Consider the following 13,027-nt stretch of genomic DNA (forward strand, 5'->3'; position numbering starts at 1 on the left):
TCGCTTGAACCCAGGAGGTGGAGGTTGTAGTGAGTTGAGATCACGCCATTGCACTCCAGCCCGGCAACGAGAGCAAAACTCCATCTCAAAAAATTAAAATTGGACCGGGCACAGTGGCTCATGCCTGTAATCCCAGCACTTTGGGAGGCCGAGGCGGGTGGATCACGAGGTCAGGAGATCAAAACCATCCTGGCTAACATGGTGAAACCCCATCTCTACTAAAAATACAAAAAAAAAAAAAATTAAATTTAAGAAATAACTGACATTATTGTCAAGCTTTCAAGAAACAGTGACTACTTAAATTTCTTTTTCATTTCCCTGTGTTCCCTTTCCGCCATCTTACTTCCACCCTCTCTCCACCTTCCTTATCACCCCTTGGGTCCTTGTCTCTCTCCTTCCTGTTCCTTCCCTCTCCCTGCCCCATTCCTTTCAGGGTCCTCAAGCACTCAGTGGATGCCACCTTTGAGAACCAGGGCCCTAGCCCCGGGTACCGCATGGAGATGTCCATTTTCTACGTCGTCTACTTTGTGGTGTTCCCCTTCTTCTTTGTCAATATCTTTGTGGCCTTGATCATCATCACCTTCCAGGAGCAAGGGGACAAGATGATGGAGGAATACAGCCTGGAGAAAAATGAGGTGCCACTTCCAGTTCTATCTGTCCTTTAAAAATTGGGGATACAAACTTTAAAACACACACACACAACACCCAGGAACCCGTTTCTAGGGGTACCTTGGGGAGAGAACAGAAGCATCCTCCAAACCGAATTCAGGGCTTCAGGGCAGTCTTTCATGGAGTTCCAGAGGAAATAGTGTATGTATCAGTCAGTTTAGTCTGGGTTGTGCTGCAGTAACAAGCAACCCCAGATTTCATTGCCAAATATCCACAAAGGGACTTATTTTTTGCTCACACTGCATGTCGAGATCAGTTGTGGATCTTCTGCTTGTCATCTTTATTCTGGTTCCCAGGCTGGCAGAGCGGCAGAGCAGCCTCCCTCTGAGATGCTCCAGATGAAAAAGAGAGTATGTCAGACTGAGGCTCAGCTCTTCATGCTTGTACTCAAAAATGACACATGTCACTTCTGCTCACATTTCATCAGCCAAAGCAAGTCACACATCCATTCTGATGTCAGTGGAGTGGGGAAATACAATCGCCCCTAGTGAAGGATGGTGAATATTTATGAATGAAAAGCCAAGCCAGGTGTGGTGGCTCACACCTGTAATCCCAACATTTGGGAAACTGAGGTGGGAGGATCACTTGAGCTTAGGAGTTTGAGACCAACCTGGCCAACACAGCAAGACCCCATCTCTACTACAAATAAAAAAAAATAGCCAGGCATGATGGTGCACACCTTTAGTCCCAGTAACATGGGAGGCTGAGGTGGGAGGATGCTTGAGCTGGGGAGTTCGAGGCTGCAATGAGCTATCATCATGCCACTGCACTCCAGCCTGGGCAACAGAGCAAGACCCTGTCTCAAAAAAAGAAAAGGAAAGAAAATCCAATCCCCAGTCTACCAGAGAGTATAGACATGACTCTTTGCCTCTCTGGCATCATTCAAGCTAAATAGAGGACCTAGTATATATCCTCTGCTCCCTTGACCCTTAAGACTTAATAACCACTATTCTTCCCTCTCTCTCCCTCGAAGAGAAGGAGAAGCAGCAGCAAAGTATTCAGTAAGAAAGAGTGGGCTGGGCACAGTGGCTCACGCCTATAATCTTAACACTTTAGGAGGCCAAGGCAGGAGGATTGCTTGAGCCCAGGAGTTCAAGAACAGCCTGAGCAACATAGTGATACCCCATCTCTATGATTAAAAAAAAAAAAGTTTTAATTAGCTGGGTGTGGTGGTGCATGCCTGTAGTCCCAGCTACTCAGGAGGCTGAAGTGGGAGGATCACTTGAGCCCAGGAGGTCAAGGCTGCAGTGAGCTGTGATTGCACTGCACTCCAGCCTAGGTGACAAAGCAAGCCCCCGTCAAAGAAAAAAGAAAAAAGAAAAGAAGGAAGGAGGGAGGGAGGGAGAGAGGGAAGGAAGAAGGAAGGAAGGAAGGAAGGAAGGAGAGAGAGAGAAAGGGGGGAGGGAGGGAAGGAGAGAGGGAGGGAGGGAGGGAAGGAGAGGGAGGGAGGGAGGGAGGGAGGGAAGGAGAGGGAGGGAGGGAGGGAAGGAGAGAGGAGGGAGGGAAGAAGGAAGGAAGGAGAAAGAAAGGGAAGGAAGGAAAGAAGAGGGAAAGGAAAGGGGAAAGGGAGGAAGGAATGAAGGGAAGGAAGGAAAAAGGGAATGAAGGAGGGAAGGAGGAAGGGAAAGAAGGATTAGGCTTCAATTTGATTTGGCACACTTGGTAGCTGTGTCACCTCAGGCAAGTGGTTTAACCTCTCTAAGCCTCTATTTTCGTCATCTGCAAAGTGAGGTCATTGATAGTACCCACTTCCCATGTTTGCATTAGCCATGCAATAATGGGGAAATGTCAGTGCAAGTTTTGGCAAATGGTGACGTTTCAAGCAACTGTAGCTGTTAGGATAAGAAAGCAATGGTGAGGGCCGGGCACGGTGGCTCACGCCTGTAATCCCAGCACTTTGGGAGGCTGAGACGGGCAGATCACGAGGTCAGGAGATCCAGACCATCCTGGCTAACACGGTGAAACCCCATCTCTACTAAAAATACAAAAAGTTAGCTTTTTAGTGGTGGCGGGCGCCTGTAGTCCCAGCTGCTCGGGAGGCTGAGGCAGGAGAATGGCGTGAACCTGGGAGGTGGATGTTAGTGAGCCAAGGTCGTGCCACTGCACTCTAGCCTGGGTGACACAGCGAGACTCCGTCTCAAAAGAAAGAAAGCAATGGTGAGAAGGAGGAGGGAGCCCAGGAATCCTGGCTGGGGGCAAGAGAGGCAGAGACTCAAGCAGAAGCACTTGAGAACCACGACGAGTTAGACAGAGGGTGCCTGGTATACAGCCACCTTCCTCCTGCCTCTGCCACTCTCACCACTGGCCTCTCTCCCGCAGAGGGCCTGCATCGATTTCGCCATCAGCGCCAAGCCGCTGACCCGACACATGCCGCAGAACAAGCAGAGCTTCCAGTACCGCATGTGGCAGTTCGTGGTGTCTCCGCCTTTCGAGTACACGATCATGGCCATGATTGCCCTCAACACCATCGTGCTTATGATGAAGGTAAGCGCCTTACACCAACCCCCAGCACTGCTTAAGCCCCACCTCGTTCCTGCCTCTACCCTCGTGAAATGAAACCATCTGCAGTTTCCCAGACAGACCACATTCTGGATCACCTGCTGTGATTTTGTTCCTGCTGTTCCCTCTACCTGACACACGGTTCCCACCACTCCCCCGGCCAACTGCTTCTTCCCAGCTGTACCTGCAGATGTCTTCCTCCAGAAAACCTTCCCTGACCACCCAAGACTGCTTGAGGTGCCCGTCTTAGCAGGCATCCTATCTTTATGTCACCTGCCACAAAAATCAGCGTCAGGTTGCATGACAGTGTCCCCCACCCACTTGTGAGGACCTCACCCCTGAATTCCTAGAGTCCAACAAGGATCTGGTTCGGACGGAACAAGAAGCTCTCTATAAATGTTTGATTAATGAAATGAGGGAGCCGGGCGCGGTGGCCCACGCCTGTAATCCCAGAACTTTGGGAGGCCAAGGTGGGCAGATCACCTGAGGTCGTGAGTTTGAGACCAGCCTGACCAACATGGAGAAACTCCATCTCTACTAAAAATACAAAATCAGTCAAGCATAGTGGTGCGCATCTGTAATCCCAGCTACTCAGGAGGCTGAGGCAGGAGAATCGCTTGAACCCGGGAGGCGGAGGTTGCTGTGAGCTGAGATCGCACCATTGCACTCCAGCCTGGGCAACAAAAGCGAGACTCTATCTCAAAAAAAAAAAAAAAAAGAAAGAAAAGAAAAGAGGCCGGGCGCAGTGGCTCAAGCCTGTAATCCCAGCACTTTGGGAGGCCGAGACAGGCGGATCACGGGGTCAGGAGATCGAGACCATCCTGGCTAACACAGTGAAACCCCGTCTCTACTAAAAAATACAAAAAACTAGCCGGGTGTGGTGGCAGGCACCTGTACTCCCAGCTACTCGGGAGGCTGAGGCAGGAGAATGGCGTAAACCCGGGAGACGGAGCTTGCAGTGAGCTGAGATCCGGCCACTGCACTCCAGCCTGGGCGACAGAGTGAGACTCCGTCTCAAAAAAAAAAAAAAAAGAAATAGAAATGAGGGAGGAGGGGTAGGCAAGGGCCCTGAAATCCCCAGGGACAAGGAGCTGCTTCCAAAAAAAAACTGAAAACCTTTCACCCTGTGCTTTGGACTCCAAAGTGTGGATTCAAGCCCAGCTCTGCCATTTCATTCATTTAACTTTGCGCAAGCAACCAATGACTTTCTGGGGACTCGGTTTCCCTGTCAATAAAATGGGAAGGATAATAATAGCACCTTTGCCCCCTCCAGAGGAGGTGAGAGGATTGAATGAGAAAGTTGATGCAGGGACCTTAGCGCCTTCTTGGCACTTCAAAAACAATCATAGTGGCCAGGCGTGGTGGCTCACACCTGTAATCCCAGCCCTTTGGGAGATCGAGGCAGGCAGATCACTTGAGATCAGGTGTTTAAGACCATCCTGGCCAACATGATGAAATCCTGTCTCTACTAAAAATACAAAAATTAGCTGGGCATGATGGCACACACCTACAATCCCAGCTGCTTGAGAGGCTGAGGCATGAGAATGGCTTGAACCCAGGAGGCAGAAGTTGCAGTGAGCTGAGATCACACCACTGCACTCCAGCCTGGGTGACAGAGTGAGACTCCATTTCAAAAAAAATAAGGAGGACGGGCACAGTGGCTCACACCTGTAATCCCAGCACTTTGGGAGGTCAAGGCAGGCAGATCACGAGGTCAGGAGATCGAGACTATCCTGGCTAACACGGAGAAACCCCGTCTCTACTAAAAATACAAAAAGTTAGCTGGGCGTGATGGCGGGCACCTGTAGTCCCAGCTATTTGGGAGGCTGAGGCAGGAGAATGACGTGAACCCGGGAGGCGGAGCCTGCAGTGAGCCGAGATCGTGTCACTGCACTCCAGCCTGGGCGACAGAGTGAGACTCGTTCTCAAAAAAAAAAAAAAAAGGAAAAAAAAAAAGTATAATCAGCCAGGCACAATGGTGTATGCCTATAGTCCCAACTATCAGGAGGCTAAGGTAGGAGGATTGTGAGTTCGAGCCCAGCATGGGCAAAACAGGAAGACCCCGTCTACCAAAAAAAAAGAGACGGGGGAAAGTTTTTTTTTTTTTTTGGAGACGGAGTCTTGCTCTGTCGCCCAGGCTGGAGTGCAGTGGCCGGATCTCAGCTCATCGCAAGCTCCGCCTCCCGGGTTTATGCCATTCTCCTGCCTCAGCCTCCCGAGTAGCTGGGACTACAGGCGCCTGCCACCTCGCCTGGCTAGTTTTTTGTATTTTTTTAGTAGAGACGGGGTTTCACCATGTTAGCCAGGATGGTCTCGATCTCCTGACCTCGTGATCCGCCCGTCTCGGCCTCCCAAAGTGCTGGGATTACAGGCTTGAGCCACGGCGCCCGGCCAACTTTTTGTTTTTGTGATGTGAATCCTGAACTATGCCTCCCAACAGTGAGATTGCTCAGCCTTGCCTGCGGCCGGAGTGTTGCCTGGAGAACAGCTATGAAGCTGCCTCCCCACTTCCCACTCCCCACCCCTGCTCACTGACCCCTGCCACTCCTGCTTCTTTCCCTCTAGTTCTATGGGGCTTCTGTTGCTTATGAAAACGCCCTGAGGGTGTTCAACATCGTCTTCACCTCCCTCTTCTCTCTGGAATGTGTGCTGAAAGTCATGGCTTTTGGGATTCTGGTAAGTACCACCTTGGGGCTACAGCTATGGGCTTGGGAGAAGCCCAAGGGGGAGCAATGGGTGCTGGACGATGGTCTTCCCACATGGCCCCATGACCCCCAACCTCCAGGGTGGCTTCGGCATCCTGCCAGTGGCCACAGATCCTACTTAGGCATTCTTGTGTTTGCCAAGGAGTCCCAGGGAGACCCCAACACATGAGTGTTACTATATGGCTGCTTATGTATTCAGTTCCTCAAAATGATAGGAGTCATCATACTGGGAGTTGTTAGCATCCATTTTAGAGATAAGAAGACTGAAATCAGTCTGGGCGAGGTGGCTCATGGCTGTAATTCCAACACTTTGGGAGGCCGAGGTGGGCGGATCACCTGAGGTTGGGAGTTGGAGACCAGCCTGACCGACATGGAGAAACTCTGTCTCTACTAAAAATACAAAATTAGCCTGGTGTGGTGGCGCATGCCTGTCATCCCAGCTACTTGGGAGGCTGAGGCAGGAGAATTGCTTAAACCTGGGAGGCAGAGGTTGCAGTGAGCCGAGATCACACCACTGCACTCCAGCCTGGGCAACAAGAGTGAAACTCTGTCGCAAAAAAAAAAAAGAAAGAAAGAAAACTGAAATCAGGCTGAGCACAGTGGCTCATGCGTGTAATCCTAGCACTTCAGGAGGCCAAGACAGAAGGATCACTTGAAGCTGGGAGTTCTCAACCAGCCTGGGCAGCAAAGCAAGCCCCTGTCCCTCTAAAAAAAAAAAAATAATATATATATATATAATTAGCCAGGCATGGTAACTCGTGCCTGTAGTCCCAGCTACTCGGGAGCCTGAGGTGGGAAGATATTTTGAGCCCTGGAGGTGGAGGTTGCAGTGAGCTATGATCATGCCACTGCACCCCAGCCTGGGCAACAGCAAGACTCCACGTTTAAAAAAGAAACACAAAGGTCGGACACAGTGACTCACACCTGTAATCCCAGCACTTTGGGAGGCAGAGGCAGGCAAATCACTTGAGCCCAGGAGTTCGAGACCACCCTGGCCAACATGGCAAAACCCTATCTCTACTAAAAACACAAAAAATTAGCCTGGCGTGTTTGTGGGTGCCTGTAATCCCACCTTTTCAGGAGGCTGAAGCAGGAGAATCGCTTGTACCCAGGAAGTGGAGGCCACAGTGAGCTGAGATCACACCACTGCACTCCAGCCTGAGCAACAAAGCGAGTCTCAAAAAGAATAATGATACTAAAAATAAATACGTCTTTATTTTTCACCAGCCAATAACTAAATTTTAACATTTCCTTCCATCTTAAAGGGAAATAACAAGGGTTATTAGTATTATCAACCCTTAATATTAGCAGCATGACCTGTGTCACTTACAAACATCAGATATTTTCATACTGCATTATAAGGGCTGCAGATACCTTAACATTTAATTTGCATTCATCATTGCTTTAAAATGCTGCTTGTGATTAAACCTTTTTATTCAGTATGTTAATGAAGTATATTCATTGTTAGATCGCCATTTTTTTTTTTTTTTTTTTTGAGATGGAGTCTCGCTCTGTCCCCCTGGCTGGAGTGCAGTAGCGTGATCTCAGCTCACTGCAAGCTCCGCCTCCCGGGATCACGCCATTCTCCTGCCCCGTCTCGACAGGGTTTCACCGTAGTCTCGATCTCCTGACCTTGTGATCCACCTGCCTCGGCCTCCCAAAGTGCTGGGATTACAGGTGTGAGCCACCACGCCCGGCCTAGATCACCATTTTTAAAACTTTTTTTTTTTTTTTTTTTTTGAGACAGAGTCTTACTGTGTTGTCTAAATTGGAGTGCAGTGGCACAATCTTGGCTCACCAAAACCTCCACCTCCTGGATTCAGGTGATTCTCCCATCTCAGCCTTCTGAGTAGCTGGGACTACAGACGCATACAAGCAGGCCCAGCTAATTTTTGTATTTTTAGTAGACACGGGGTTTTACCATGTTGGCCAAGCTAGTCTCAAACTCCTGGCCTCAAGCAATCTGCCTGCCTCGGCCTCCCAAAATGCTGGGATTACAGGCATGAGACACCATGCCCAGCCTTAAAAAATATTTTGATAGCTATTATAAAAGGTAACCTTGCAGTCCTGGCTGTTTTGTTATGCATTTACAAGTCTTTACACATAAAATAAAATAGCCAGGGCTAGTCTCACGTGGCCAAGGGGGTTCACAGAATACATACAAAAGTATTATAGTTGGCTGGGCACAGTGGCTCACACCTGTAATCCCAGCACTTTGGGAGGCAGAGGCGGGCAGATCACGAGGTCAAGAGATCCAGACTACCCTGGCCAACATGGAGAAACCCCATCTCTACTAAAAACTACAAAAATTAGCTGGGCATGATGGCGCATGCCTGTAGTCTCAGCTACTTGGGAGGCTGAGGCAGGAGAATCATTTGAACGTGGGAGGTGGAGGTTGCAGTGAGCCGAGATCACACCACTGCACTCCAGCCTGGGTGACAGAGCAAGACTGTCTCAAAAAAAATTTTTTTTTTAATTAAAAATTAAAAATTAAACAGGCATAGTGCATACATCTATAGTCCTAGCTACTCAGGAGACTGAAGCAAGAATATTGCTTGAACCCAGTTAGTCAGAGTTGCAATGAGCTACAGTTGCACCATTGCACTTCAGCCTAAGTGACAGAGTGAGACCCCATCCCTAAAAGAATAAAAATTGGCCGGGCGTGGTGGCTCACGCCTATAATCCCAGCACTTTGGGAGGCCGAGGCAGGTAGATCACAAGGTCAGGAGATTGAGACCATCTTGTCTAACATGGTGAAACCCCATCTCTACTAAAAATACAAAAAATATTTTTTGTGGTGGTACGCGCCTGTAGTCTCAGCTATTCAGGAGGCTGAGGCAGGAGAATCGCTTGAACCCAGGAGGTGGAGGTTGCAGTGAGCCAAGGTCGTGCCACTGCACTCCAACCTGGGCGACAGAGTGAGATTCCATCTCAAAAAGTACATAAATAAATAATAAGAAAATGAAAATTATTTTTAAAAAATTGGAGGGCTGGGTGTGATGGCTCATACCTATAATCCTGGCACTTTGGGAGCCTGAGGCAGGCAGATCCCTTGAGGTCAGGAGTTCAGGACCAGCCTGGACAACATGGTGAAACCCCATCTCTACTAAAAATACAAAAATTAGCAGAGCGTGATGGTGCGTGCCTATAATCCCAGCTACTCGGGAGGTTGAGGCACGAGAAGCTCTTGAACCTGGGAGGCGGAGGTTGCAGTGAGCCAAGATCAGGCATTGCACTCCAGCCTGGGTGACAGAGCGAGACATTGTCTCAAAAAAAAAAAAAAAAAATTAAGGTGAGGAAGGCTTATGCTAATGGGCTGGGACTTGAAGTAAAGTGACCTATTGCAGGGCCCCAGTGTGTGGCCAAGGCGAGACTTGAACCAGGACATCTGTTCTCTTGACCACCAGCTTAGTCCATCCCTTTGAAGAGAATGACCTACAGCCTGGGTCTCAGCCAGGGTCTCAGGAAACCAAGTTCCCACCTTGGCTTACGGAGGTGGTTAGGGGCATCAGCTTTAGCACCAGAGTTCTAGGTTCAGATCTTGCCTGGTCCTATACAGGCTTTGTCACCTCCCCATCATTAAAAGGAGCCATCTTCCCCCTCCACCTCAGCAGGGCCCTGGTAAGCAGCAAATGCACTAATATGCACGTAGAGGACTGAGGATAAAACCTGGCCTGGAGTGAGCACTCAGTAAATGCTAGGGGCCAGGCATGGTGGCTGACACCTGTAATCTCAGCATTTTGGGAGGCTGAGGAGGGTGGATCGCTTGAGCCCAGGAGTCTGAGACCAACCTGGACAACACAGTGAGATTCTGTCTCTACAAAAAGTACAAAAATCAGCCTGGTGTGGTGGCGTGCACCTGCAGTCCCATCTACTCAGGAGGCTGAGGTTGGAGGATGGATTCAGCCCAGGAGGTCAAGGCTGCAGTGAGTCGTGATTGAGCCACTGCACCCCACCCTGGGTGACAGAGCAAGACCCTGTATCAAAATAAATAAATAAATGCTAGGAAAGGGGTCCTAATAATGGACCTTTTTCTTCCAAAACAGTGGCTTTGCTTTGGTAGAGATGCTACTTATTAGAAGCACTTGAGGCCAGGTGTGGTGGCTTATGCCTATAGTCCCAGCACTTTGGGACTCCTGCCAAGGCAGGAGAATTACTTGGTTTTAGACCAGCCTGGGCAACATAGCAAGACCTCATCTCTACTAAAAAATGAAAAATTAGCCAGCATAGTGGCACATGACTGTTGTCCTAACTACTTAGGCTAAGGCAGGAGGATTACTTAAGCCCAGGAGTTCAAGGCTGCAGTGAGCTGTGATCACATCACTGCCTTCCAGCCTGGACACAACACAAGACCCAGACTCTAAAAAATAAAAAAGAAGCACTTCAGGAAATTTCTTAAAATTAAATGATACCCTGAGCCTACCCGTAGAGGTTCTGATTCACTTGGTTTGATGAAGCGGGGGGAGTCACTGAATCTGTAATTTTTATTTTTTATTTTTTTGAGGTGGCTACTCACTCTGTCACCCAGGCTGGAGTGCAGCGGTGCAATCTTGGCTCACTGCAACTGCTGCCTCACAGGATCAAGCAATTGTCCTGCCTCAGCCTCCCAACTAGCTGGGATTACAGGTGGCCACCATCACGCCCAGCTAATTTTTGTATTTTTAGCAGAGACGAGGATTCACCATGTCAGCCAGGTTGGTCTCCAACTCCTGACCTCGGGTGATCTGCCCGCCTCAGCCTCCCAAAGTGCTGGGATTACAGGTGTGAGCCACCAGGCCCAGCCTAGCCCCTACTTTTCAGGGACCTGCCCTGGGGCTTTGCCACCCTCATATTCCAGTTGGATTACAGGCGTGAGCCACTGCACCCAGCCTGCAGTTATTTTATTCTGAGTTGGTCTTCTGCTGGTGAAGTGATTCTTCCACTGGGGCCTGGAGCTGCATCTCCCTCACCCTGCCAATCCTGCAAGAGCCAGCACTGAGCTTCCCCTCTGCTTTCCGGTGTTTTTGTTTTTGTTTTTGTTTCTGAGATGGGGGTCTCACTCTGTTGCCCAGGCTGGTCTTGAACTCATAGCCTCAAGCAGTTGTCCCTCCTTGGCCTTCCAAAGTGCTGGAATTATAGGCATGAGCCACCATGTCTGGTCTCCCCTTTCAGTTTTAAATGAAGCCACAAGTTCCCCGTGTAACATTTGGGAGTTAGAGGGGAGCTCTGTAGCCTAGGAGTTGAGGTCTGTGACCAAACGCCTATAAAGTTGTCTTTGTTTGGACTCCCACGGAAGCAGAGCCTGAGATAAGGATTGAGTGCAAGGAATTTATCTGGGATGCAAGGCAGGAAGGGACAGGGGAAGAGACAGGGACAGAAAGGCAACCAGGAAAGAGTGTATTATTAAGCCAGTTCTTGCTGTGGACAAATGGGGCTCAGTTTCAGTGGGGACCTCCAGGAGGCAGCAGAGAGCACATAGCACAGAGTCATCCCACGTCACCAGGAGGGAGTTGGGGTGTTTATCCTCCAGTGCCCATCAGACATAATCAAAGGCCATTCCCAGGGGAGCTATTAATTCCCTAACACATGTGCAGCCAGAGAGAGACCCTGGGCCAAGTAATGTACTGTAGGTGTGCAGATGAATATGGGCAGGGCCCCAACAACATCTACCAAAATGCCAAAAGTGCCAGTAGGACCTGAATTCCTTTTTTGTTTGTTTTTGTTTTTTTTTTTGTTTTTTTGTTTTTTTGTTTTTTGAGACGGAGTGTCGCTCTGTCGCCCAGGCTGGAGTGCAGTGGCCGGATCTCAGCTCACTGCAAGCTCCGCCTCCCAGGTTTATGCCATTCTCCTGCCTCAGCCTCCCGAGTAGCTGGGACTACAGACGCCCGCCACCTCGCCCGGCTAGTTTTTTGTATTTTTTAGTAGAGACGGGGTTTCACCATGTTAGCCAGGATGGTCTCAATCTCCTGACCTTGTGATCCGCCCATCTCGGCCTCCCAAAGTGCTGGGATTACAGGCTTGAGCCACCGCGCCTGGCCCCCCCCTTTTTTTTTTTTTTTTTACGGAGTCTCGCACCGTGGCCCAGGCTGGAGTGCAGTAGTGCAATCTCTGCTCACTGCAAGCTCTGCCTCCCAGGTGCACACCATTCTCCTGCTTCAGCCTCCCAAGTAGCTGGGACTACAGGTGCCTGCCACCACGCTTGGCTATTTTTTTTTTTTTTTGTATTTTTTAGTAGAGATGGGGTTTCACTGTGTTAGCCAGGATGGTCTTGATCTCCTGACTTCGTGATCCACCTGCCTCAGCCTCCCAGAGTTCTGGGATTATAGGTGTGAGCCACCGCGCCCAGCCCCCTGAATTCCTTTTATAGGCAGTTGCGAAACAGCAATATCCCATCTGTTGAGCACCTACTGTATATTCCATGCTCAGCGACCCACATTCATTGTCTGATTGCTGTGTTACCGCTGCCTCCCAGAGAAGGGCGCAGAGGCCCCAGGCACTTCAACTAGGAGGGAAGCACAGCTCTAAAGTCAGGCTCCTTCTCTGTGAGGTAGAGGGGCTACTTCAGGGTCACACTGACCACCGCAACCCCTGAACTGGCCTCTGCTTCTGTGAAGATGCTGAGAAGGCCCTGTGTTTTGTGTTTTGAGTCCCACTGACCCCAAAGGGGAGGGCCATCTCTTTGACCCAGACTCTTGGGTCCAGACTAGGATGCCATCCATCACCATGTCAGTACCCGGTTGAGGGGAGTCAGAGATAGGAGGAGACCTTGTGGGACTTGAGGCTGTGACTGTTTTCCAAATAATGTGGAGTATTTCCATATTTTAGCAACAGAAAGGCTATGCTGGTGTTTCCCCTTGAGCCAGCACCCAGCCCAGGAATGTAGCAGTCAGGATAGATCAAGTGAAGCTGTAGTAACAAACAGCCCCCACATCTCAGTGACTTAAATTGATGGGAAGGTTTTTTTACACTCAACAGGGAAGCTTTTTGCCTCATAGTTACTCAGGGACCCAGCCTCACAGAGTAGCTGCCTTTCGAAATGTTACTGGTCACCAAGCCCAGGGTTGAGAGGCTAGAGAGGCCAATGCTGACCAGAAAGTGACCACACTGCTTCCACTCACAGCACATCACTGCACCTAGACGCACATGGCCCCGTCTAAATACAAGGGGGCCAGGAA

The 13,027-nt window shown here is 49.8% G+C and overlaps 1 protein-coding gene across 16 annotated transcripts in view; it reads left to right on the plus strand.

The window, feature by feature from the left end:
- The window catches only part of CACNA1A (calcium voltage-gated channel subunit alpha1 A), a 314,547-nt gene that overhangs the window by 256,017 nt on the left and 45,503 nt on the right, over positions 1-13,027 (plus strand). For all 16 annotated transcript variants that reach the window (XM_033198104.1, XM_033198101.1, XM_033198102.1 and 13 more), the window contains 3 exons: positions 434-635; positions 2,989-3,153; positions 5,734-5,844. In XM_033198104.1, the coding sequence (XP_033053995.1) occupies positions 434-635; positions 2,989-3,153; positions 5,734-5,844 (478 nt within the window). The remainder of the gene's footprint in view (positions 1-433; positions 636-2,988; positions 3,154-5,733; positions 5,845-13,027) is intronic.

This window comes from Trachypithecus francoisi, unplaced genomic scaffold, assembly GCF_009764315.1.
Source record: "Trachypithecus francoisi isolate TF-2019V2 unplaced genomic scaffold, Tfra_2.0 Lachesis_group5, whole genome shotgun sequence".
Lineage (NCBI taxonomy): Eukaryota > Metazoa > Chordata > Mammalia > Primates > Cercopithecidae > Trachypithecus > Trachypithecus francoisi.